Source organism: Schistocerca cancellata, chromosome 4 (assembly GCF_023864275.1).
Source record: "Schistocerca cancellata isolate TAMUIC-IGC-003103 chromosome 4, iqSchCanc2.1, whole genome shotgun sequence".
NCBI lineage: Eukaryota > Metazoa > Arthropoda > Insecta > Orthoptera > Acrididae > Schistocerca > Schistocerca cancellata.
In genome coordinates, this window is record NC_064629.1 from 701,533,553 (window position 1) to 701,557,250 (window position 23,698).

A 23,698-nucleotide genomic window follows, 5' to 3' on the forward strand; every position below is an offset into this window, starting at 1 on the left:
CAGATCATAAAACACAATGCTTTTTGAACTTTTGCTTTTTTTCTAGTGTATGTTCATGTTATCCCCTCCTCCCCCTTTCTCTCTTTCTCTCTCTCTCTCTCTCTCTCTCTCTCTCACACACACACACACACACACACACAAAATGGATATTCATATTGCTGTACTTGTGGCAACGGTGTGTACATAATTGTTCCCACTAACAGATTTGTGGATCTACGTAAGGTGGGTGGGGGTTGGGGTGATCCGGGGGAGGGAGAGAGAGACATGTGGAATTAGGAGCAGATAAGGAAGTATTGGAAGCCAGCTAGGGGATGTGGTTCTCTGTGTTAATTATATTAACAGTCACATATCTTCCAGTTTGATAACGTGGTCTAATGTACTAACATGTGGTTTGTTATATCTTATTTGGGTATTTGTTGTTGCAGTAGTAATTGTAAAGACACAGGAAAAGCCAGAGTGGTGCCGATTACTTTTTTTAGTAAGTAGTCGAAATACACCCTTTGAGTGCAGAGGCTGCCCCAACTAAATATAGTAGTTTTTTCAACAAGTGGCTGTTGCAAACAATGATTTTCCGTGAAAGAACATCTAATAAGAAAGCCATTGTGAAAATTGCAAATATCTTGCATTTACACCAACCTGATATTTATGATTCAGCTGAAGACATGAACAAATGACAAATTCCTTGTGCAGGTAGGCAGGTGTGACTGAGCTGAAATATCCCAGAGTGTATACAAAATGAAATCAAATAAAGATAGTAAACTATCAGAAGTATTGCCTGTTTTAACAAAAATGTTTGAAAGATTAATTTGGTGAAATTACGCATGTCTGTTCCTGCTCAAGCTGTTGAGCATGTGATATCTAAAATACTTTTGTCTTTATCTTCTGTGCTATGACATTTCACTCTCAATTGGAATGTATTAAAGGAGATCTGTAGTTACCTGAGGAGCTGTATACACTACGTGCTACTGTTCTGATAATTTTCTTTGAAACCTTTATCGAACTGTGTGAACTGTGTCTTTTCATATAGGTTGACTGTGTTTTGAGTGATTTATTTGTACAAGAAGTACAAACAAGTAATCTACAAATATGGCGGTTTTCTATCACATGATTTTTGTTTACAGCTCAGGGGATGTAAACCTGTCTGGCATATCTGGAGATACTCTAACCTGTGATGACAGCATCCCCAAGGGGCTGGCCGTGTGGCGGGAGGCTGTGGGGCGTGCTCACACATCAGCACAACTTGCGATGGCTCTCTACATGCTCGAGGCCTCCATCGCTTGGGACAAGAGCATCATGAAAGCCGTGAGTTCGGTTACATCCGCATCCGGCAAAGGTTCTAGTGTGGGTATTCGCTTGATTTTGCTTTTTCAGTTCTGACTGTTTCCTTTAGCATCCTCCTATGGCTTTCTCCACAGTAAAACCTTGAAGTGTCATTGTATCTGAGAGTGAGATATAATTCCAACAAATTGAGTGGGAAAATGAAGAATCACTTTTTTCCATTTACATGGATTATTAGGGGATTTAACTAATTAAAATCTGAACCCAAGGATGACATATTAATGATGTAATGTGAATCAGTACAATTAATCAGCATATTAATATTTTTATTATTATTCATAATACATATTCCTTTCAAATTTTTGGAGCTGTCACATTTGTAGAAGTTACTAGATTATAATGAGGTCCCATTGTATTATAGTGGTGTCAATTGATTTCTGTGCATACCACGTGTGTGTTTTAATTTACTGGCTAAGAATTTGCAGCTGATCACTGCTACTTTTGGCATTTGTTCCATGATGCTATGTATTTAAAACTGAAGCTCATCATTTAAGTTGAATTAAGTGCAAACATGTAAAATAATGCGCACAAGTAGAGGCAGATCTTGTGTGAGAGCACACAACTATTTTTCCAATTATTGCAAACTTTCATTGAGGAAATTAAAAGTAATGTTTGCTGTTTCAGTATAATCTCACTTCTAATTTAGTTTTATGCATTGTCGAGGTTAAGTTTTGATTCACCTTAATTAATTAAGTGTCTCTTTGTTTTGCATAACTTACAAGCTATTTAGTACACTACATATCATTTATAAGTAATAAGAATGGAAGTTCAGCATCATTTCTGCCAACACAAATTACTTTATTTTCAGCTTCAGAGAACTTACAGTACTGCCACACAAAGTTTCCTCACAGTTCATTATATATTGTCTCATATGTTACAGTTGCTCAGCCTAAAAAAGTATGGCTTTTTAACAAACCTACAGTATCATGGAAGAAGTCAATCTAGAACTCATAATTCTTGTCTCCACCATCACTCACTTTGCAATTTTATTAATTATCAAACATTTTGAATCTCATTCTGGATTTTGAATATGTTTTAATTTTGACTCTTGTTGACCACGGGTAAATTTAAATACAACTGAAAATTCCACTTTGATTTAGTTTCTGGCATATAGTTATTACCATCATCAAGGATAAATTATGTATGCCTGATGTGTGGATATTTTACAATGCAAATTATTTAATAGATGTAACCAAATATAAACAAGACATTACATAATTTCCTTCCATGTTCACAACTTTATGTCCTGGTGCATCATGTGATGAAGCAGCACTTTAGAGCTGTTCAAAGACTAGTAGCACCTGTCTCTGTAATTTACATGTAACAGAGTACCAGTTTAATGCTACTGATCATTTATAAGGTTTCTGATTTAAGATCACACATAGTGGAAATATTTCATGGGTACCATATACACAGGTTTGGCTTCAACTGTAATTATGACTTTGAGTGTTAAATAAAATTACTGTATACCTACAATAGTGATAGTTTTCATATGATTATTGAGTGCAGCATTTTTTTTTATCAGCTTCATATGTACAACTGGGTATTTGCTTGACTAATTGGATGTAAATATCAGTCATTAATGGCAGATTAAGATGCACTCTTTGTGAGTGTCACTTCAATTTTTGCAGCCCATGGTGATCAGGAGCAACTGCAGGAAACACACTCAAATAAAAAATAAAAAAGTTCATTTTCAAATTTTTGGATTAAAAAAGAATGGTGGAAACTGAGACACACAAAGAGAAAAAGATGCAAATCCTGTAGCTAAGGAAAACTTACTCCAAACACTGGATCAGGAATCACAAAATAATAATAATAATAATATTGCACTTACTCCCTCTCATTATTGTTTCCTAAGTTTTCCTTTATCCATGTATTCAAATTCAGAAAATCATTTAAAAGATAGAGAGTAAAATGTGTTATTGAATTTGTGCTTCTGTGAGCCACTTCCTTCCACTGTTATTCAGTCACCTGAAAAATAAACTATCTTCCTCTGTCATAAATACTGTTAATATTAATAAATTTATAATCATTTTGATTATTAACATAAGTTAACATATACCGTAACTGAACTGAAGCACCCTCATTTATTGCAATTTAAGAATGACTAGGGCACACAAGCCATATCAGTAGATTCACATGGTAGCAAATCACTGCAATATACACCGAGCAAGGTGGCACAGTGATTAGCATATTGGACTCACATTCAGGAGGACAATGGTTCAAACATGCGTCCAGCCATCCAGATGTAGGTTTTCCATGATTTCCCTGAATTGCTCCAGTCAAGTGCCAGGACGGTTCCTTTCAAAGGGCACAGCCAATTCCCTTCTCCATCGTTGACACACTCCAGGCTTGTGCTCCATCTCTAATGACCTTGATGGCGACGGGACATTAAACCCAATATTCCTTCCTTTCTGTCTACTGTGATCTGTGATATATGTCAGTGTAACTCTAAATACTGATGTCTCTTACAAGATAGCCAGAGGATTTGTAATCTGTCCCACTCCTCTGAAAAATCTGTTACTGAAATAACAAACACACATTTTTACCAGGACACAGAATTTTGTTGTGAATCAGAATTTTAAAAAAAGTTGTCGATCATAATTGACCTTTTTGTTTTTAGATGATTTACATTTCACACATACTTTCTTTTACTAACAATAAGTAACAAAGAAAAACCACTATAAGTGATGGAGGAAAATAAGAACTTTGGAAAATACAAGAGGAAGAATTGTGTATGTTTCATGCATCAACACTGGCATATTTTGCCATATTTAAATAGGTAACATTTTCAGAAAGCATGAAATTAAGTTGAAATGGATGAAAGTGGTATCCGATGTCAACAACTTCTCTAAATGACCAGTTGAAAAGTTTCAAGAGAATAGTTGATATGAGCCAGTAGTATTGCTCCATTCCCTTCCTTTAACACAGTATGTTAATATATACTTTTTTATTATAAATAGCAAGCAATAGTTGTCAGGATTCTTGGGAGAATGATAAGCTACTAAACTGCATCGTATACTTAACAGGCAAATACATGGTTTATTGTGCAGCTGAATGTACAATTACATCTCACTGAAGGATGCTTCACAATGAATACTTCTGGTTCATGAGGCTTGGGGAGTGGTAAGCCAACATTTGTAAAAGAGCAAGACAGTTCAACATCAGTGCTACTTGCACAATCATCTGCAAAGGATGAGAGTAGTAGTTGTGTGCTCAGATAAAAATAAAAGGTAGCAGCCACCACCAAATTGCAGACATTCTAAAAACAAAACCTAAGCAATATATCTGGATTAAATAATGTATCATAGATAAAGGTAGCATCATGCCACATATCACATTCTGGGAGGTGGGGGTAATCAGTGCAGTCCCTGGGAATAGTTGCGAACATATTAGGAGGCACTAGTAAGACAAGACTGGTGACTTGCAACCCAGATCAAAAGAAATATTCTACTGGCACGATAAGACACAAGTGTCAACTGCATTTTTTTTTTTCTCCTGCTCTTGATAAGAATCTCTAGCTGTAAAATATCAGTAAGCTATCTGTTCTTTCCGTTATCATGATTTTTATTAATATTCGTTTCAAATAATATGAAGTAAAATGCAAATGATCAAGAGGAAGATACAGAATATACTTATCAAACTACTTTAGAGTGTGTTACAGTTGTTACTTTGTACTGTTATCAATAACTCTATTTCCATCTGAATCTGCAAATGAAGTAACAGAAAAATGACTTACTTGTATACTTCATTATGTGTCCAAAACTCTCTTATCATATCTTCCTTAATCTTAAGCAGAATGTAATTGATGTTGTAGGCTTGTTGTATGGTTGACATCAGGTAACTGTTTTTATCATAGTATTTTGAAAGAACATAATCTTCCTAGATTTACATCTAATTAAATACTGTGGGCATTGTCCTACCACTTATAGTGACTACAACAACAGATTGCAATCCAAGAAGAATGCCTTTGATCTCAATGTTTTTCTTACAACATTGTGAGGAGTTTTTTTTCCAAAACACTGTGTAAATTAGTCTTGCCTTCATATAATATTAGCAGAAGTAAAGAGATGAATGAAATCATGGAAGAGTTGAGTGGCAAGGAAAGTTGAAAGGTGATACTTGGAAAACTTTGTTTTGTTTATATAGGCTGTGCATATGTTCAAATTAATATGCTACTGCTGATAATGATGATTTAAATCTATTTACAAAATAACAATTTATCAATGTGTGTTTGCACGTAATTCATACAAAATGATGAGCTTATGGTATGGAGATAAAATATAATTAAATACAAGGGCCATTTCATAAATAGTACACAAACTTTTTTATTTATTTCAGTGTTTATTTATTTGCATTATTTCCTCACAATTCTTCATTACAGTATCCCTGCTTCTCGATAACCTGTGTCCCAGTGTAATAGAAATTTTATAGTTCTATCTAAGAACCCATCTTTGTTCAACTGATGAATGATTCAGGTAGTGGCAACAGAAGGTTCTACCAGAGATGAATAATGGTATCCTCACGTAGGTTGTTTCCACTTTGGAATTAAAAGTGTGGTTGATTCAAGACAGGGCTCTAGGGTGCATGAGATAACATTTTCCAAATGTATTAACGCAGCTTTTCAGTTATGATACTGTCAGTGTGCAGGCAAGCAATGCTATGGAAAATGAGTGAGCCAGCCTCCAGCAACTAAGGTCAGTTATTGTGTATTTTTCTTTTAAATTGTCAAATGAATTTACAATAATACACTCTTGAGTTGATTCAGCAGTACACATTACCAAAGATCATCATTTGTTTGACATTTTAAGTTGTTTTGGCCCTGAGGTTGACTGACCTCTCATCTCATTCAAAAGGAAGGAAGAATGGGTTTAACATTCCATTGACATTGAGATCATTAGGGATGGAGCACAAACTCAGATTGTGTCAAGGATGGGGAAGGAAATCAGCTGTGTCCTTTCAAAGGAACCATCCTTGCATTTGCCTGGAGTGATTTAGGGAAATAATGGAAAACCTAAATCTGGATGGCTGGACACAGGTTTGAACCATCATTCTCCCAAATGCGAGTCCATTGTGCTAACCACTGTGCCATCTCACTTAGTTCATCTCATTCTATTGTAATTTCAACTCAGAGTTGGGATTTAAGCTCAAAGTAACCCATGTTTCATGAATAGTGATGATTAAAAGCAAGTAAGATTGGCTTTCAATGTCAAATTGTGTTTCAGAAAGTTTTCAGGTCTAGGAATTTTTCAATACTGTTTAGCAGTCAAGCACCGAAGGACCCATTACACAGATTTTTTTCAAATTATGTGTCAGGTTACTGACTCCCTGCAGCTTCAGAAATTTCCTCACATATTGCACAATGATCTTTTCATAAGTTTCATATTTTGTTTGTCTGTTGATGTTTTTGGCATTCCTCGTCATGGGTTGTTGTTTATGCTCAAATGGCATTCATGAAAACTGTTAGCCCAATGAGAAGCTTTTATGGTTGGATTTCATTTAGATTTCGCCATGTTCAGTTTTGATCTTAATATACAATATTTCATACTGAACTTTATGCTGACATAGCAAAACTACCCAAGCCTCTTCCACAAATCTTGGCCTACTAGTGACATAACCAATAACATAGATGCATCAGTCATTCCACGGTGTTGTCGACCTGTGTGTTATTTATGAAATGACTCTTGTAAATTAGGTGACCTCAAGTTTGTAGTGGTGGTCACTTTCTAAATGAAATTATTGCATTCACACCAAAGAAGACTAAAACTGGACACTGATATAGAAATACTTGCATTTAGGTATGAAGGGGCAAGAACTGAAATGTAGATGTTGTGGAGCAATGTGAATTTTATCAAAAAAAAGAAAATGGTTTTACTGTATCCTACCTAAATTCCTAAAATCCACTCTTTTTTCTATTATTTTTGCAGTCTCTTTAATACAGCAGAAAGTAATGATTTCTAAAACTGTATTCTGCTATCCTCTGGATAATTTTATTTTGTAATTATATTTTAATGCAAGTGGCTAATACTAAAATGCTTAACAGTTCAGACCTATTAACTGTTATTAATTTTAACAGTGTTTCTTCTTATGCACCATTTTCTTGCTGGCATGTGCTTGTAGAAATTAGTAAACGTGCCTTTTGTGTAGCACAAGCTTTTGGAATTGCAGGTTTCTGCACATGTGCGCATGCACAAGCGTGGTTGCACGCATGCACATGCACACACGCGCACACACACACACACACACACACACACACACACACACACACACAGAGAGAGAGAGAGAGAGAGAGAGAGAGAGAGAGAGAGAGAGAACTGTTGTATGTTTTACGAGACTTTTGGATAATTTATAATGTTCAGTTCTCATTATTTTGATACTCAGTTATAAATATTGCACTGTGTGGTTCTCTTATACGCTTAAGACTTACAGTATTTTGGAAAATATTGGTAATACTTGGTCTTTGGTATAATTTTACTTCAAATCCATTTCTAATGTGGATACAATGATGATTACAGATATAATGTAGTGATAAATTAAGTAGATATTTAATCTGATGGTGCCTAAGAAATTTAGCGTCATATTACTCATTGGATTACACAAGATAGACCTGATACCCTCAACAGAATCCCAAGAGATATTGCAGAGAAATTTGTTGTTGAATTTAATTGTTTGCAAAATTATAAATTTATTGATGACAGTAGATTGAGATCCCACATTTACATTTAGATCTGCTGTACAAGTCATTCTAAGGCCCGTGGCAAATTACAAGCCTCAAATTGTTTTTCATTGTATGATATATTAAGAACTGTTTTCACTTCTTTCAAAAGTAGAGTGTAGGGAGAATGAGATTTGCAGTCACTATGTGTGTTCTGATTAATCTAATTATGTCATAAAGGACACAATGTAGTTGATGGCATGTTGTCGCTATTTTTATCACTGAAAACCAGTTCTTCAAATATTCTTGGTAGTTGTTTAATTATATAATTCTCATCTTTTGTACAGTGTCTACCAATCCAGATTTTTGTCGTTTCTATTATACTATCTGATTATTTAAAGAAGCCTATGACCATCTTCAGTACACTTTTTATGTTTACATTTTATTACTTCTATTAGTTCAATCCAGTTTTGAACCTAAAGATTGGAGCTAGATTTATACATGTGTAGTACAAGCGCACCCTTGTGTAGATTGAGATATGCAAGCAGTTAGCAAAAACGTATTTCCTGCATTAAATTTGACTTCTTCTTATGTGATCATTACATTTCATATCTCTGTACATTATTGCTTCCAGGTATTTTTGTGTTGTGTCTGATTCTAAGTGTTAAATGTTAATGATTTAGGCAAAGGGTGCATAGTCATCTAGAATTAACTATTCATGACTTAAATCACAGTTTATCAATTGTTTTCAGGGCAAAGTTTTAAGTTGAAGCCATTGTTTGGGAGTGTGATATGTATCCAATAAGAAACACAGGGACTGTGCATTACAGACAGCACTACAGTTGTACCACAGGGTTTGATATTTGGGCTGCTCATATTGCTGTTGTATATAAATGACTATCAAAGAAACTGAAGTAGTTCACTTTGCTGATGATGCAAGCATTGTAATCAAGCCTAATGGAGACACTTCAACAATTGAAAATGTAAATAGATTAGAAAAAACTAGTAACTGGTTGTGCGCATGTGACTGTCACTGAACTTGGAAAAATTGAATAAATGCAGTTCTATGCCTCACAAGTCCTGACCACTCCATTAGAAATAATGTGCCAGTTTTAATAATAAATGAAACAGACTCTAAATCTGTAGGTGTGTATGAGAACTAGGACTGGGAATCATAGTTACACATCTTCTTAAAATCTAATATCTGTAAGGTTTGCATTAATAGGGGACTGCGGAGATCAAAATGTCAGAAGTTGACTTACATTTCCTATTTTCATTTGCAAATATCTTATGGCATCATATACAGTGGTAACTGCTCATTGAGGAAGTTGAGGAAGAAAGAAGGAAAGATGACATCCACTATCCTCCATTCAACTGCAGTGTGGCATAAAAAGGAGTGAGGTATTCATCCATAAAAGTATTTGATCACCTACCCAGTGATGTAAAAAATTAAAAAGATAATTGAATTAACTTCAAACACAAATTGAAATCATATGTGAATGATTGACATGTTACCATATTTTTCACTGAGAACAGGCATGATAATTATTAAACTTTCACGTTGCCCATCATAGCGAGAGTTTGCAGTTATTATCCATGGAACATGCAGATAAATAAACTAAACTGTCTGGTTATATATTTTGTAGTGAACATAAACTTGTGTACAAATACATCATTTTTTCTGATCACACTGCTATTGTGAACACCCACCAAAAAGTCAGCTATTGTCACCAGATAATGTAATACATATGAATAGTGAGCTATATCTGAGTAGTAAGCTGTATATTAAATATAAGTTTTGTAGAGTGGTTTCTTCAGTTGTTTTGTAGGACATTTTGTCTTGTGTGTCACTAACAGATTTTCCTGGTTGTTGCTGGATAACTAAAATCCCCTTCTGGTTGTTATACCATGGATGGGAAAGTGAAGATGAAAACTCACAACTGAAATTTTCAGTGCTTTGGTGGACAAATTGTGTTATAAAATGGTGATCACTTCTGATAACCATCTTGTAGACAGATGTGACGTCTGCTTTGTTCCAACTATTGGGCTCAGTTTTTGTGTTTTAGGGATCTACTATAGATTATAGTTAACAGAGGGCCTACTCAGGTGCAAATTGTGTATATAATCTGATAGGGATTCCATTAGGCTGTTGGGTTTGTTCAGTTTTAATGGTTTCAGCTGTTTGTCAGTGCCACTGACACTAATATCAATTTCACTCATCTTTTCAGTGGTCCAAAAATTAAGTTGGGGCAATACTTCTGGGTTTTACTTTGTAAAGGAATATTTGAAAACAGAGTTAAGAATGTATGCTTTTGCTTTGCACCTCTCAACTACATTTCCAGTCTTGTCTGTGAGCGGCTGGACACTGACTTTGGTGCCACTAACAGCCTTTACATATGACCAGAATTTCTACAGATTTTGTGAAAGATGATTTGACAGTATTCTGATACAATAGTTATTGAATGCCTCATACATTGCTCTGTTGACTTATAAACATGTTTCATTCAGAATCTCTCTATCTATAGCCCTACACTTTGTTTTACACGTATTCTGCAGTGGTCTCTGTTTCTTTCAAAGTGTCTTTATAGGGACTGTGTACTATGTAGGACCTCTTGCATTATGAACTGTCCTACTGGGTACCTACCCATCCAGTGCATGGTCAACTATTCTTTTAAACTTTAGCCACAATTCCTCAACATGCTCCTGTCCTGAGGTAAAAGTTTCAAGTTCCTCATTGAGATATGACACAATTTTTTCTCTGTTTACTGAACATATAAATCTTTCTGCTTGTGTTAGTTGCCCTTTATGTTTTGGTATTCTCGGTTGCTATTAGATCCAACATATTTTTCATCATGGGTGGAGTTCTGAAGTATTTGTTCTAGGTAGTTTTCGGAGAAGGCATTTAGTAACATATCAGAGGATGTCTTATCATGCCCATGCCTAAAAAGACTGTACTTATCCAAATTGATTGTTGGATGATATCCCAATTGATTGTTGGATGATTAAAGTCTCATCCAATGGTTGCTGTATCATTAGGAAACTTACATTCAAGTGAACTGAGGTTTTCTCTAAAGTTTTGGGTTACATCAGGAGGAGAATCAGGTGGTCAGTTGTCAACAGAAGGACCCATTATAATTTTTTACCCATACTTGATACAGAGTCTTGCCCAAATGATCTCATTGGCAGCTTCAACTTCTATCTCGGTGCATTTGACTTTCTTGTCTACTGCAACAAATGCACCATCTCCAATTCCCATTTTCCTATCCTTTCATTGTACACTTAAATTATCTGTAAAGACCTCACAACTACTAACCTCTGGTTTATCATGAGAACTTCAGTGCCTATTAGGAGTGCTTCAAACTTTGGCACTTTGTTGTGAATGCTTTGACAGCTAACCGCTTCGATTTTGATGCTCGCATCTGTGGGAGGCTTTTCTTTGGATCTTATGCTGATACTTCAGGATCTGGATTGAATGTAGAGTTGCCTAATCTAAAAAAAACCTTGTGAGCACACCACACAAATTCAGCTACTTGGGTAGCTGCCTCTAATGTCTAGTGCACACCTGACCTGTTGAGCAAGTTTGGTGTTCAAACCAACATTAGGATCAATGATGATTACACTATTTACTTTGATATTAAGAAATATAGCCACTCACCTAATAGCTAAGATGTTGAGCAAGAGACAGACATAGCATTATATAAAGAATATTTAATACTATAATGAGCCCACTGTTGATAATACCAGGTCCTTCTGTCTCACTCAACCTTACCTGGAATGTGCAGGTTTAGAGCATATTTTGATTGCTCAGATAATCTGACATCTGATTCGTGTCACACTCTCTTAAGCAGAAATATTTATCTACAATTCTTAACATTCCCTCAACACCTGTAGTTACTATAATAGCATTATTGCCAGTAATTCCCTCCTCTTTGTTCAGTGAATTGAAGAATTTGTTTTTTGGCTACTACCTGGAAGCTGTGGTGACCCTTATAAGTAAGTTCACTAAGCTGAATCTCAATGTAATTTACAGAAAAAAAAAGTTTTGTACAATCTCACATAATCCTTGTCTCTGGCACCTGCATTTATCTCCCAGTTAATAGCTGATAAGGTAAAATCCCCCTCAGTTGCCATAGTGTGATCAGGAAATGGTAACACATTATTCTCCAAAATTTTCTCTCAGGCATTATGACTCTGTAGTTCCTAAAGCTGATGGCCAATAAAAGCAACTGATTACCATGTTTGAGCCCCCTTTGGTACATTTACTCATATTATTTCACATTCAGAGTATGTAATAACCTCACAAGATATTATTGAGTTCTTTACACCATAGGATATGTGCCACCATTGACATTCAGTTTTCCTTTGTGGTACATATTCCAGTCAGAATTTACAATTTCACTGTTATTCAGCTCTAGTTTCAGCCTGCTTTCTGTTCTTAATATTGTGTGGGCATTGTTATCTGTGATATGTTGAGACAAATTCTTGACTAATACCACAATACTGCTTGTTTTATGTTTCTAATTCACAAGGACAAATACCCTCATCTGTGATTAATGTGGTTGATTTCCTCACTTCTAAGAGTACAACTCCATGTCCATATCGCAGAGAAATTCCTGAACAGAAATAAGTAGTCAGTTACCTACATGTAAATGATCAGCAAGCCAGTGCCACATGACATTCATGCTGAAATGAGCTACGAATTGCAGTGGGCTGCACCCAGGTCTTCCAATAGCCACTAGCAGAACCTTCCCCACATCTTTAATTAGACCCCCCCCCCCCCCCCTCCTCTTGAAAACACACCCAGTGAAGACTGACGTTCCTACCTGCTCTCTCAGCTGTTTCCATGAGACACCATTAATCATCTAACGCTGGAGCTCACAATGACCACTATAACCACCCTTTGTGCTTATCTGGACTTTGCAGGGAAGTCAGCCAGAGCTCCAAAAGATGGGCCATCCTGTGCTTGCTCATATGTGCTTTAAACAATGGCCAGCATCTCTTTTCTGTTACTAAGGGGTAACAGGACAGCTGTGCTGTCATTTCTAATGGATCTCTTATCTTCACAATTAATAAAATTATATGCTTCATCAAATGAAGGTAACAACTGGCACTGAGGGTATCCTCAATATGATGAGGCATATTAACTATACTAAATTATATCTGCCATCAAAGTGAAACAGCAATGTGACCACTTCAGCAGGAGACAGACATTTAACTTGCATTGAACTGAGATATCTGAAGCGTACATACCTGAAGTAGCTCATTGTGTGTTGTAGAAAAATCTGAGTCATTGCGAAAGAGCCCATGTCTCCAGTGTTGGTCTTCTTGTGATATAACAAAGAACTTGTTGTATTCTAGGAAAGAATGTAATTTAAATAGACTTTTTATGACGGCAGTTGAGCATTGTTCATTCAACACAAAGCAGTGTCATGTGATGTAGAGAGAGGTACCCAATCATGGAGCATTTAAATATGGTCTTTACTGTAAGGTTTTGAGTTAGCAAAGTGTTGTTCTGCTGCACTGTAACATGTCACAAAATTCTGCCTAAAATCATCTCCAGTCATTTAGTTTCCTACAACTGCTTACTCTTGTGACATCCTTTACTAGAAGAACTTGGTTCATGTCTTCTGTGACTCCTTTAATGTAGTGTGAGATTTTGTCGGCCTCTGTCATGTTAGGATTCACAATGTGGCATAGGAACAAAACATTCTGTATGTACAACAGTGTTGTTTCCCCATGATGTTGGACCCTGTTCTTTTATTGATCTTCTGCCAAGTGGACTTGCTGCTGATTGTCATCAAATATTTTCTTTAGTTTGGCCTGGAAATGTCTCGGCTATTTAACTCCTCTTCATTGTTCTTGAACCATTGCTGGACTATGCTGTCCAAGTAAAAGTACACAGATGCCAAACACATCATGTCACCTCGCCTGTTGTATTTGGTGACTTGGTCAAATCCTTACAGCAATTTCATCAGGTCCTGACCAGTGTCTGCAGAAAACACTGATGCATGTCTGATGTGCAACCGACTTACTGCTGTTTTGGAATTCATCTGTCTTCTGAATATAGGGATCTTAGGAACAAGGTACTGCTTGTCTTCTGGTTCCTGTTCATGTAAGCATCATCTCTTACGTTGTGTAATTGGAGCCACAGTGATGTAGATGTTCAGAAGTACCTGATGTCTCCACCAAAAAATGTCATGTCAAAATCACAATACAGTCCTAATCCAAAGGAAGGGTCATTAGTGACGCACAACACTTAGAACTAGAAGCACATTTATTACTGGCACCAATATATAGCCAGAACGGAACTGATCTCTTGGACAGAATGTGTGGTTATTTATACAAACTGTAGTTATTTATCCAAACATCAAATATTCTAGAATGCTAGTATTTATACAACCATTGAATATTGCAGATATACAAACATTATGAACATAAGATGTTTCAAGAACATTCCACAAATGATAAATATGAAATAACAAGTAATTTGTAAGTGTTGGGTTTGAACTGGCAACCTGCTGCACACCAGCCAGAGAGTGCTATAAGCACTGGCCAGTGAGATACAGTCTGGGAGAGATGGTATGGATTTTTACACCTGTGGGGAATGTGGAACTATCAGAAAAGTTACTAGAGCACGACTTTGGGTCATACCATATCCTTTGTCACTTGTCTGACATCACATGTGAAGTTGAGGAGTATGATCCTCCATCAAGAACACAAAAACACAGAGATATCATCCACATCCTCTGTATGAAGTCTTACTACAGTCCAGAGGTGCAGATCGATGATAGGAAGTTCAAGGAGACTAAATATCCATGTGCTGATCATGAAGTATTGTGGTAGGGGCTGCCTTCCATGCTCATCATAGTGAAGAGGATGTAATCACATGACCAGAATGTGAGGATCCACCAGCTCGGACATATGGAGGACTCTTGTCAAAAACTTGAGCCAGGGTGCTGTAGTTGGCTCCAATGAGCACTTCTGAATATGTGGCTTATGTTTCTCCGTTGGAAGAAAGAATGCTACAAGCTCTGGTGCATGCAGAGTAGCAGAGTGGTTAGTGTCTGGCTGGTGTGGTGCGGGTCGCCAGTTCTAACCTGCCTGCCTGCAATTATGTGGTTTTTTTTTTTCATACTTATCGTTTCTGTAGTGTTCTTTAAATACATAGTTTGGAACTTAAATAGTGGCAACACTGCTGTGGAGACACTATGCAATCGAATCTACTATTGTCACCGATAGCACACGTTGTTGACATACGTACCTTACCTCTGAGCAAATGGACGCATGTGTCCCATGTCACTGGCATGTGCACAGTTGAGGGAACCACAGTCACTTGTGAGTGAGCGGTCTAGCATAATGGTGTCACTATGTTTTCGAAACAGGAACACTGGAGTTGGATCAAGTTTGAATGTGCCAGAGATCATACAGCATGACAGTGTCATCAAGGTCTTCAAGAGGCATGCGGAGAATCAGCATTGCCATACAGAACAGTGGCACATTGGGTAAAAGCCTTCAACAAAGGTCAGCAAACTGTGACAGACATGCATCGGGCAGGGCGTCCTAGCATCTCTGAAGAAGAAGTGCATGCTACTGCCATGTTAGTGGACAGTGATCGATGCCATACAGTTCGTGAGCTCCCCCACGAAACCGGATTAGTGCATACGACTGTGATTTGCATCCTGAAGCATGTGAAAAATTGCATCACGATGGGTTCCGCATGACTTGATGGAAATGCAGAAATAGATGCGTTATGATGCTACTCAGATGCACTTGGAGCACTATGAGGGTGAAGGAGAGGCTTTCTTATGCTGAATGGTAACACTGGATGAGACATGGGCAACATAGTATGAGCCAAAACTGAAATGCCACTCCAACGAATGGCGTCATTATGGGTCGCCGAGAAAGCCGAAAGTGTGTCAGAGCCCCAGCATGGTGAAGGTTATGGTGATTCTCATGTACGACTATTATGGTGCTATCCTAATGCATTACATTCCTCCCTGGCAGACTGTCAGTGCACTGTTCATTTTTGGAGCATCATCTGTGACCAGCTCTGCAAAATAAGCGGTGACACTTTCTGTGCAAACCCCCCATCATTTTGTGTGAGAATGCACAGGCGCATACTGTGCAAGCTGTGGCTGCTCTGTCCGGTCGATGGGACTGGGAAGTACTGTACCATCCACCCTATTCCCCGGACTTCAGTCCTTGTGACTTTGATTTGATTCTGAAGATGAAGGAACCACTTCATGGCATTCATTTCAGAACTGTTGCAGAGATTTGACAGGCAGTAGACCACTCCATTCACACCGTCAACAGAACGGGCTTCCACATCGTTGGCAATGGGTTCTACACAATGCTGGTGACTACTTTGAAGGATAGTTACAGGTGCAAACTGTAATTCTTTTGTGTCGGTTGTGAATAAATAGTTGCCACTATTTAAGTTCCAACCTTCGTATCTTATGTTTGTAACATTCGTATGTCTGGAATATGCCATGGTTGTATAAATACTAACATTATGGAATATCCATTGCTTATATAAATAACTGCAGTCTCCACCTAGGAGATTAGTTCTGTTCTGGCTATTATTAGTGTCAGTAATAAACATGCTTTCAATTGTAAGTTTTATGCTTCATCGACCACCCTGCCTTTGGACTAGGACTTGATTGTGGCTTTGATGTGACAATGACATGACTTCCTGAAAGCCATGGATTTAGGAGATGCTAGATGCAATATTTCTCAATTTCTAAATATCAATTGACCCTGTACCACACCTACACTTAACATTGAAAGTACAAACGTATGGGGTATCAGGCAAAATTTGTGGCTTGATTGAGGATTTATTCATAGAAAGTACACAGCATGGTATCTCACATGAAGAGTTATCGACAGATGTAGAAGTAACTTCAGATGTAGCCCCAGGAAGTGTGTTGGGTCTATTGCTGTTTATGTTGTATCAATGACTTTGCAGACAGTATTAATAGTAATCTCAGGTTTTTGCCAATATGCAGTTATCTACAATGAAGAACACTCTGCATAAATCTACACAAATATTCAGACAGATCTTGATAAGGTTTCCAAGTGGTGTAAAGATTGGCAACTTGCTTTAAATGTTCAGAAATGTAAAATTGTGCGCTTCAGAAAACTAACAAATGTAGTATCATATCAATATAATATCAGTCACAGGTTGAATTGGTAAACTCGTACAAATACCTGGCTGTAACACGTAGTACAGACTTGGACTGAGTAAAGCAAGTAGCAAACTTCTTTTTATTGGCAGAATATTAGGGAAATGCATTCATTCTACAGAGAATATTGCTTACCAGTTACTTGTGTGACTCATCCTAGAATATTGCTCAAGTGTGTTGGACCCACATCAGATAGGGCCAGCAGGGGATATTGAACGTGTACAGTGTAAGGCAGCACAAATAGTCACAGATTTGTTTGACCTACAGGAGAGTGTCACTGAAATGTTGAAAGTACTGAAAAGGCTGACTCTTGAAGATAGATGGAAACTACCCTGAGAAAGTCTGCTAAAAAATACAGTAAATGTATTCACAGTTGCGAATATGGGCACTCTTCAACTATAGAATGGATTGATGACATTGAAAATTCGTGCTCCACTGGGACTCAAATCAAGATTTCCCACTTGTAGAGAGCAGTCACCTTAACCATTTAGGCTATCTTTGCAAGCTACATGCTTCTTTGGAGCACATTGCATTGTATTTCTTACAAACACAGGCAGTGCGATATAGCATCTACTAACAAAGTTTCAAGAACTGGCTTTTTATGATGAATATAGGAATATACCACAACCCTGTACATTTCACTTCCATAGGGACTGTGAGGACAAGATTAGACTAATTACAGCATGCACAGAGGCATTTAAACAATGATTTTTCCTGTGCTCCATAAGTGAATGGAAGTGGGAAAGAGCCCTAATAACTGGTACAGTGGGACATACCCATTGCCATGCAGTTGACAGTGGTTCGCAGAGTGTAGATGTAGATGTAGACAGTACAATCTATTCCCCTGCAGCTCAGTGTACTGAATACCCAGGCATCACAAATTCCATGATCATGTCCTTGATGTGACATATTTCCATGGCCATTGTTCATTGTCAAGTGTGAAATAGATTTGGTCACACTCTACACAATTTTCATGAAAGGGTCATACATTTTACAACAAGCATAACTAGACAACACTTTCTTCCAGGCACATTGAAATATGCGAGTTTCCAAACAAGAAACATGGTATAGCAGAAAAGGTTGTCACTACTTTGAATAGTTGTGATTATTGTTATTTAAGCTCAGAACCATATACTGTTATTGTTTTTATGAAAACTATGTGTGAATACTGCCATGGACTTTAAAATTCAAGCTTTGTTTTCAAGAGAAGTTCACTGAAATTTTTGCATAAACTAAGGCTATATGAGTTGCAATATTTGTATCATGAAAAGAATTTTGAAATTTTGTTCACATGAGAAACTTTTGAGTGAAATCAGCACTCTGTTTACAATGTTTTCAACATATAAGTGAACTAGGTCTTTCCGAGCCATAGATCTGCACTGTTGATTATCCAACTGTATGAGACCATTTATGTGATAACTATGGAAATAATGTGGACTGTGTCAGTTCACTGGCTGTATACACGTGATGTTGATATGGCCACACACTGGGCTTTCACAGATCACTAAATAGCACAGTGCATTAAAATTAATGAAAATACCTGTATTATTCTTTTACACTACTCATCTTATTAATGAAATGCATTTAAATTTAACAGTGAAGTGAACTGTATTATGTATTCTAGTTGTTTCTGATTTAAAATCCATCTATGGAATAGGAGGCATTGTCGGGCGAACCCATTTGTTACTAGATTAAAAATTTACTTTGCTACTTGTCATACGTAATGTGTTGTTGGACAAATGATAAGATTTTTTTGGGCTGCATATTGAATACCTTTGTAAACCATTGATAGCTTTATTAATGAACAGTGACGGACATTATTATTGAATTGTGAAGGTGCAATTAGAAAGCTTAGCACTTCAAAGATCTATCTACAAGATGACTTGGAGTGAATACCATGTAATTATTCTCAGTAATTTATAAGTGATGAGTTAGTGTAGAAATTATTTGTGTCATAAGGTGATGAGTTTTATGCTGTTGGTTGAACATTTCTACGGATAATACTCTTGTCTTGAAACCTTGGTTGTGTAATTTCCTTATATTACACTTCATTGTTGTTTTTTATTTTGCTCTGAAACCTTGGTTGTGTAATTTGCTTGTACAACACTTTGTTGTTATTTATTTTGCCTTCTGCCCACTGTTTATGGCTCTATAAGAAACTTGGACCAATGCTTTGATTCTTGTTCTTACATTATTTTAAAACCTGCTGTGCTCTTTTAGCTATTGAACTTCATTTTCACAGTTTTCAAATATAAATGTGTTGTCTAATTGATGTGTGACTCAGAACTGTTAAAATAATGTCACTCACATCACATATACTTTACTAGCTCTTCTATTTCATGGAGGCTTCTTGTCTTATGTCCCATCAGTAATCAGATGTTATGAATTAGAAATGTATGCCAGGCCGGATCATGAATCCTGTCACTGCTTTCTTGAATTTCTTCTCAAGAAACAAAGCCACCATAGTATCTTCACAGCCGGTTATAAAAATTGTTCTGCTATTTATCTATTCTTAACACAGGTTAACTCCTTGGCTGTTCAAAATATTTCATCCTGGACCTTGAACTCAAATTTATATTGATAATATGGCTTTTTATATGCAACACTGAGTAAATATTTTGTTTCAGTCATCTGTCCGTTATCTGCAAATGCTTAATTGTTTTATTCTGTGTGTACAAATTTAGAGAATGTTTCTTTCGTGTTTAGGATTCTTTGGGCTTGCCATATTATAGGTATAAAGAGAAGCTTTGTTATTTCATTTGTATTGTTTGATTGAGAAATAGTGAATTCACAGTGCTCACCAACTTGGTTATCTTTATCCTTCCTGCATCCTACTACATGCATCTTCTAACTTCCACCTCTTGAGGAATATTACTTCATATTTGTAATCAGTTGTGAGGCATTAAAGAAGGCATCATGAATATGTGGTTTTCTTCCAGAGGGTGAACTCATTTTTACCACTATTAACGAGAGCTTTTAATACATGATTTTTATTAATGTAAGAAATGTGGCCTGAAAGCAAGCTTTTATGCAAAAGAAATGATGATTTAGAGATGTTGTAGAAACAGAGTAACTGATAGAGTAAGGAATGAAGACATTAAGGAAATTATGAAAATATATTCAACTTCTGTATGGTGGATAAAAAGAGAACAACTAGAACAATATGGCCATAGGAAACACATGGATGGTAATGGAATAGCTCAGAAAGTGTGGATGGGGAGACATCAAGGAAGGAATAAAAAGTGGTAGACCTTGGAAAGGCTGGACTGGAGACCAAGCAGGAAAGACAGCTAATAGGAGAGCTTTGTACAGATGAAGAGGCATAAAGATAGGGTTGCAATAGGCAGCCAACAATGCTGTAAAACAGCCATGCCATTGTGTAAAAAGTATTGTATGGGAAGATTTTCTTAAGTCTTTGTGTGTTTGTCCTATTTAACAGTTCCATGAATTAACTCTCCCATATGTCACTGTACATTAATATATTCACAGGACATGTTCTTCCTCTTTTCATGTTATTTATCTTTGTCAGAACCCTTATTCTTCCACGGTCAGCTGACCTGGAAATTCACACCGTTTCTTTATATGTACATTGTAATTTGCAAACTTTTCCGATCCTCACACTATGTTTGTTTGTGTGTGTGTGTGTGTGTGTGTGTGTGTGTGAGAGAGAGAGAGAGAGAGAGAGAGAGAGAGACACAGACACAGACACAGACAGAGAGGGACACTTAGAACATGTAGATGTATATGAGCATGCACGTATATATGTGCATGCATAAAAGGGAAGGGAGGGAAATAGTGGTTTCAATTCATTTCATATTAATTTATGTTTCTTTTCAGAACTGCCAGTTTTGTCATAGTGGAGACAATGAAGACAAGTTACTCCTGTGTGATGGATGTGACAAAGGCTATCACACGTACTGCTTCAAGCCAAAAATGGAGAACATTCCAGAAGGGGACTGGTAAGTAAATAATGTAGCTCTTGTAATGTTGGGCTGTAAACACAATTCATGTTTGACTGTTGTTGATATAAATGGCAGGTGGGTTGAAGCTAATGAGAGGACAACCAAATGAAAACAATCGATTCAGTTGGTTGTTGGAAAACAGTTGTAGCTTTATGTATCAGTTGAATTATCTGTCATTCTTTTGAGTGAAATCTGTCTATGAGAGCAACTGAATGAAAACAGTCGAATTAGTCAGTTGTAGTTTTATGTATTGAAGGGATTTTTTTCATTAATTTCTTTCGCATGAAACTAGTCTCAAGTAGCAGCTACATGAAAACAATCAACACCGTCCAGTGGCATACTTCTGACTGAGTTATTCATTCTTTCTTTTTCAAGTAAAAGAAGTCTTCAGTTTCTCTGTTGGTTGAAGCTTGTATTCATTCATTCATTCATTCATTCAGTTGAAAGCACTGCTTAGGGATTTAGCTGTCCAAGTTATCCAGTTATTCTTCTGAGTGAAACCAGTTTGCAGTACTTTCATTAGGTGAAGTAAACTAGTGGTATACAATACAAACCGGGGTGCACATACCCTCAGGTGTATCCGAAGACAAGCAATAACCACATTCATTTCATTATGTGCTGAAAGACTAATTCTACTGTTCACCTTTTAAAACAGATAAATAGAATTCTGTGCATTAAACTGTTCTATGTGAAATTAACACATAACTAATAAAGCTTCATTGGGAGTACAATACTGAGCAAGCATAGGAGTTATCTTAGGGGTGCATGAAGAAGAAAGGAACATTGACACATTTATGCTACTGTTTGCATTATGTGTTACTGAAAAGATATGATATCTATAAGTAAAATTAAAGTATGAGACAACGCCTGTGTCATGCATGCTCCATGTCAACGTCCTGCAGCTGCCACGACCCGGGTCACAGCCAGTGTGAAGAGATGATGGAGTGGCCAGTTGCCGTTAGTGCAGGTACAGGCAGTGGTGCGCTTGCACTAGCTATCGCACCAGCTCCTTGCGCTGGCTACAACCCTGGCCCTGGCGGCCACAGGAGGAGGCTATGGTGGTGGTGCCATGCGCCCACCCCAACAGCCTCTCAGGGTAGCCGTGCGGTCTCAGGCACCTTGCCAGTTCACGTGACTCCCTCTGTCGGAGGTTTAAGTCCTTCCTCAGGCATGGGTGTGTGTGTTGTCCTTAGCGTAAGTTAGTTTAAGTAGTGTGCAAGCCTAGGGACCGATGACCTCAGCAGTTTGGTCCCATAGGAACTTCCCACAAATTTCCAAAAATTTTCCACCCCAATGACCTAGTGGGAAAAGGTGAAAAAATATGTTAGTAAAAATAACTCAAATCCAGAGACTGAATGAAAACATTCATATATTGGCTGCAACTGACAGAGAATTGTTTCAGTTGGTTGTCTTGCATTGACTGAAACCACTAAAACCCAGTGAATGAGTGAAAACCTTCGTGTAACTGACATGGCCACAGAGACTAGTTGTCCCATCACTAGTTGAAACGGAATGCTTTTAAGGCAGCAGTGAAATTAAGTATTGCTGATGTCTTACAGACTGCAAGAATTACAGACTGCAAGAAGTGGTTGTGCTTGCTACAAATATTGAATAAATGATAGGAATACCAGAAGAATTTCTTCCAAGTTTATCATAACATATGTGACTAACAGTGCCTTATAACTATTTCTGGCTCCATTTTACACACACACACACACACACACAACTCTACATGTGTTCATTTTCTGCATATATTCTTATGTATCTGTTACTGTATTTGTGTGTATTATCACTCACGTTCTTAGCTTCTGTGTTGGTGGTTGGTATGTTGTGACAGTATGTGGTGCATATGTTGTTAGTATTACATGTATGCTGGTTTCCTGTTGTAAACTAAAAATACTAAATTTGTGTGAGCTCAGACAGCCATGTGAAGCCAGTGGTCACTGTGTCATCCGTAGTATCATTTGGATGCCAGTATGAGGCAAGAGCTAAGAACCCCAGTCTTTTGTCCTTTTAATATTGACTTGAACTATGGAACCACTAGCCTATTTCTTGTTCATGTAGCTCATCAGTTGTTGTCACAAGTATAAATGCACCCTTTCCCAATCTTCTCACCAAGGAAGGTTTTCTGGTAGTTTGGATATGTGAACACATTTCTCTGTGTTGTAATCAAACATACTGACTGCCCAACTATGAAGGCAGGTATATTCTCTTTAAAGCTGTTCAGTTTACCATTCACGCTACACTCTATCTGTGTCTCATAGACACAGCAAACACTACCCGCATACTTATAATATCTCTGCACATTCTCCAACATCAATAATTGCAAATATTTTCATGAAACACATTGAAAGCATAATATCTGGGAGGACAGTTCCACAAAATGGGTTCAAAGGAACATACTAAATATAAGAACATGAATATTGTTCTTTGTCTTGTGGATAAACTTTGGGAACACAAAAAAGAGAGAGAAAAAAACTCAATAAAGCTGTGAAGTCAGTAATCTGCACATTGAGTGGTCAAGTTCTTAAGCATCACCCTTAAGAAAGAAAACTGCTTGT

At 37.1% G+C, this 23,698-nt stretch overlaps 1 protein-coding gene across 1 annotated transcript in view; it reads left to right on the forward strand.

Moving 5' to 3' along the window:
- Positions 1–23,698, forward strand: part of LOC126184390 (bromodomain adjacent to zinc finger domain protein 2B-like) — a 318,222-nt gene that overhangs the window by 263,199 nt on the left and 31,325 nt on the right. Inside the window, exons 33-34 of the mRNA XM_049926773.1 lie at positions 1,122–1,341; positions 21,013–21,134. Coding sequence (XP_049782730.1) covers positions 1,122–1,341; positions 21,013–21,134 — 342 coding nt within the window. The remainder of the gene's footprint in view (positions 1–1,121; positions 1,342–21,012; positions 21,135–23,698) is intronic.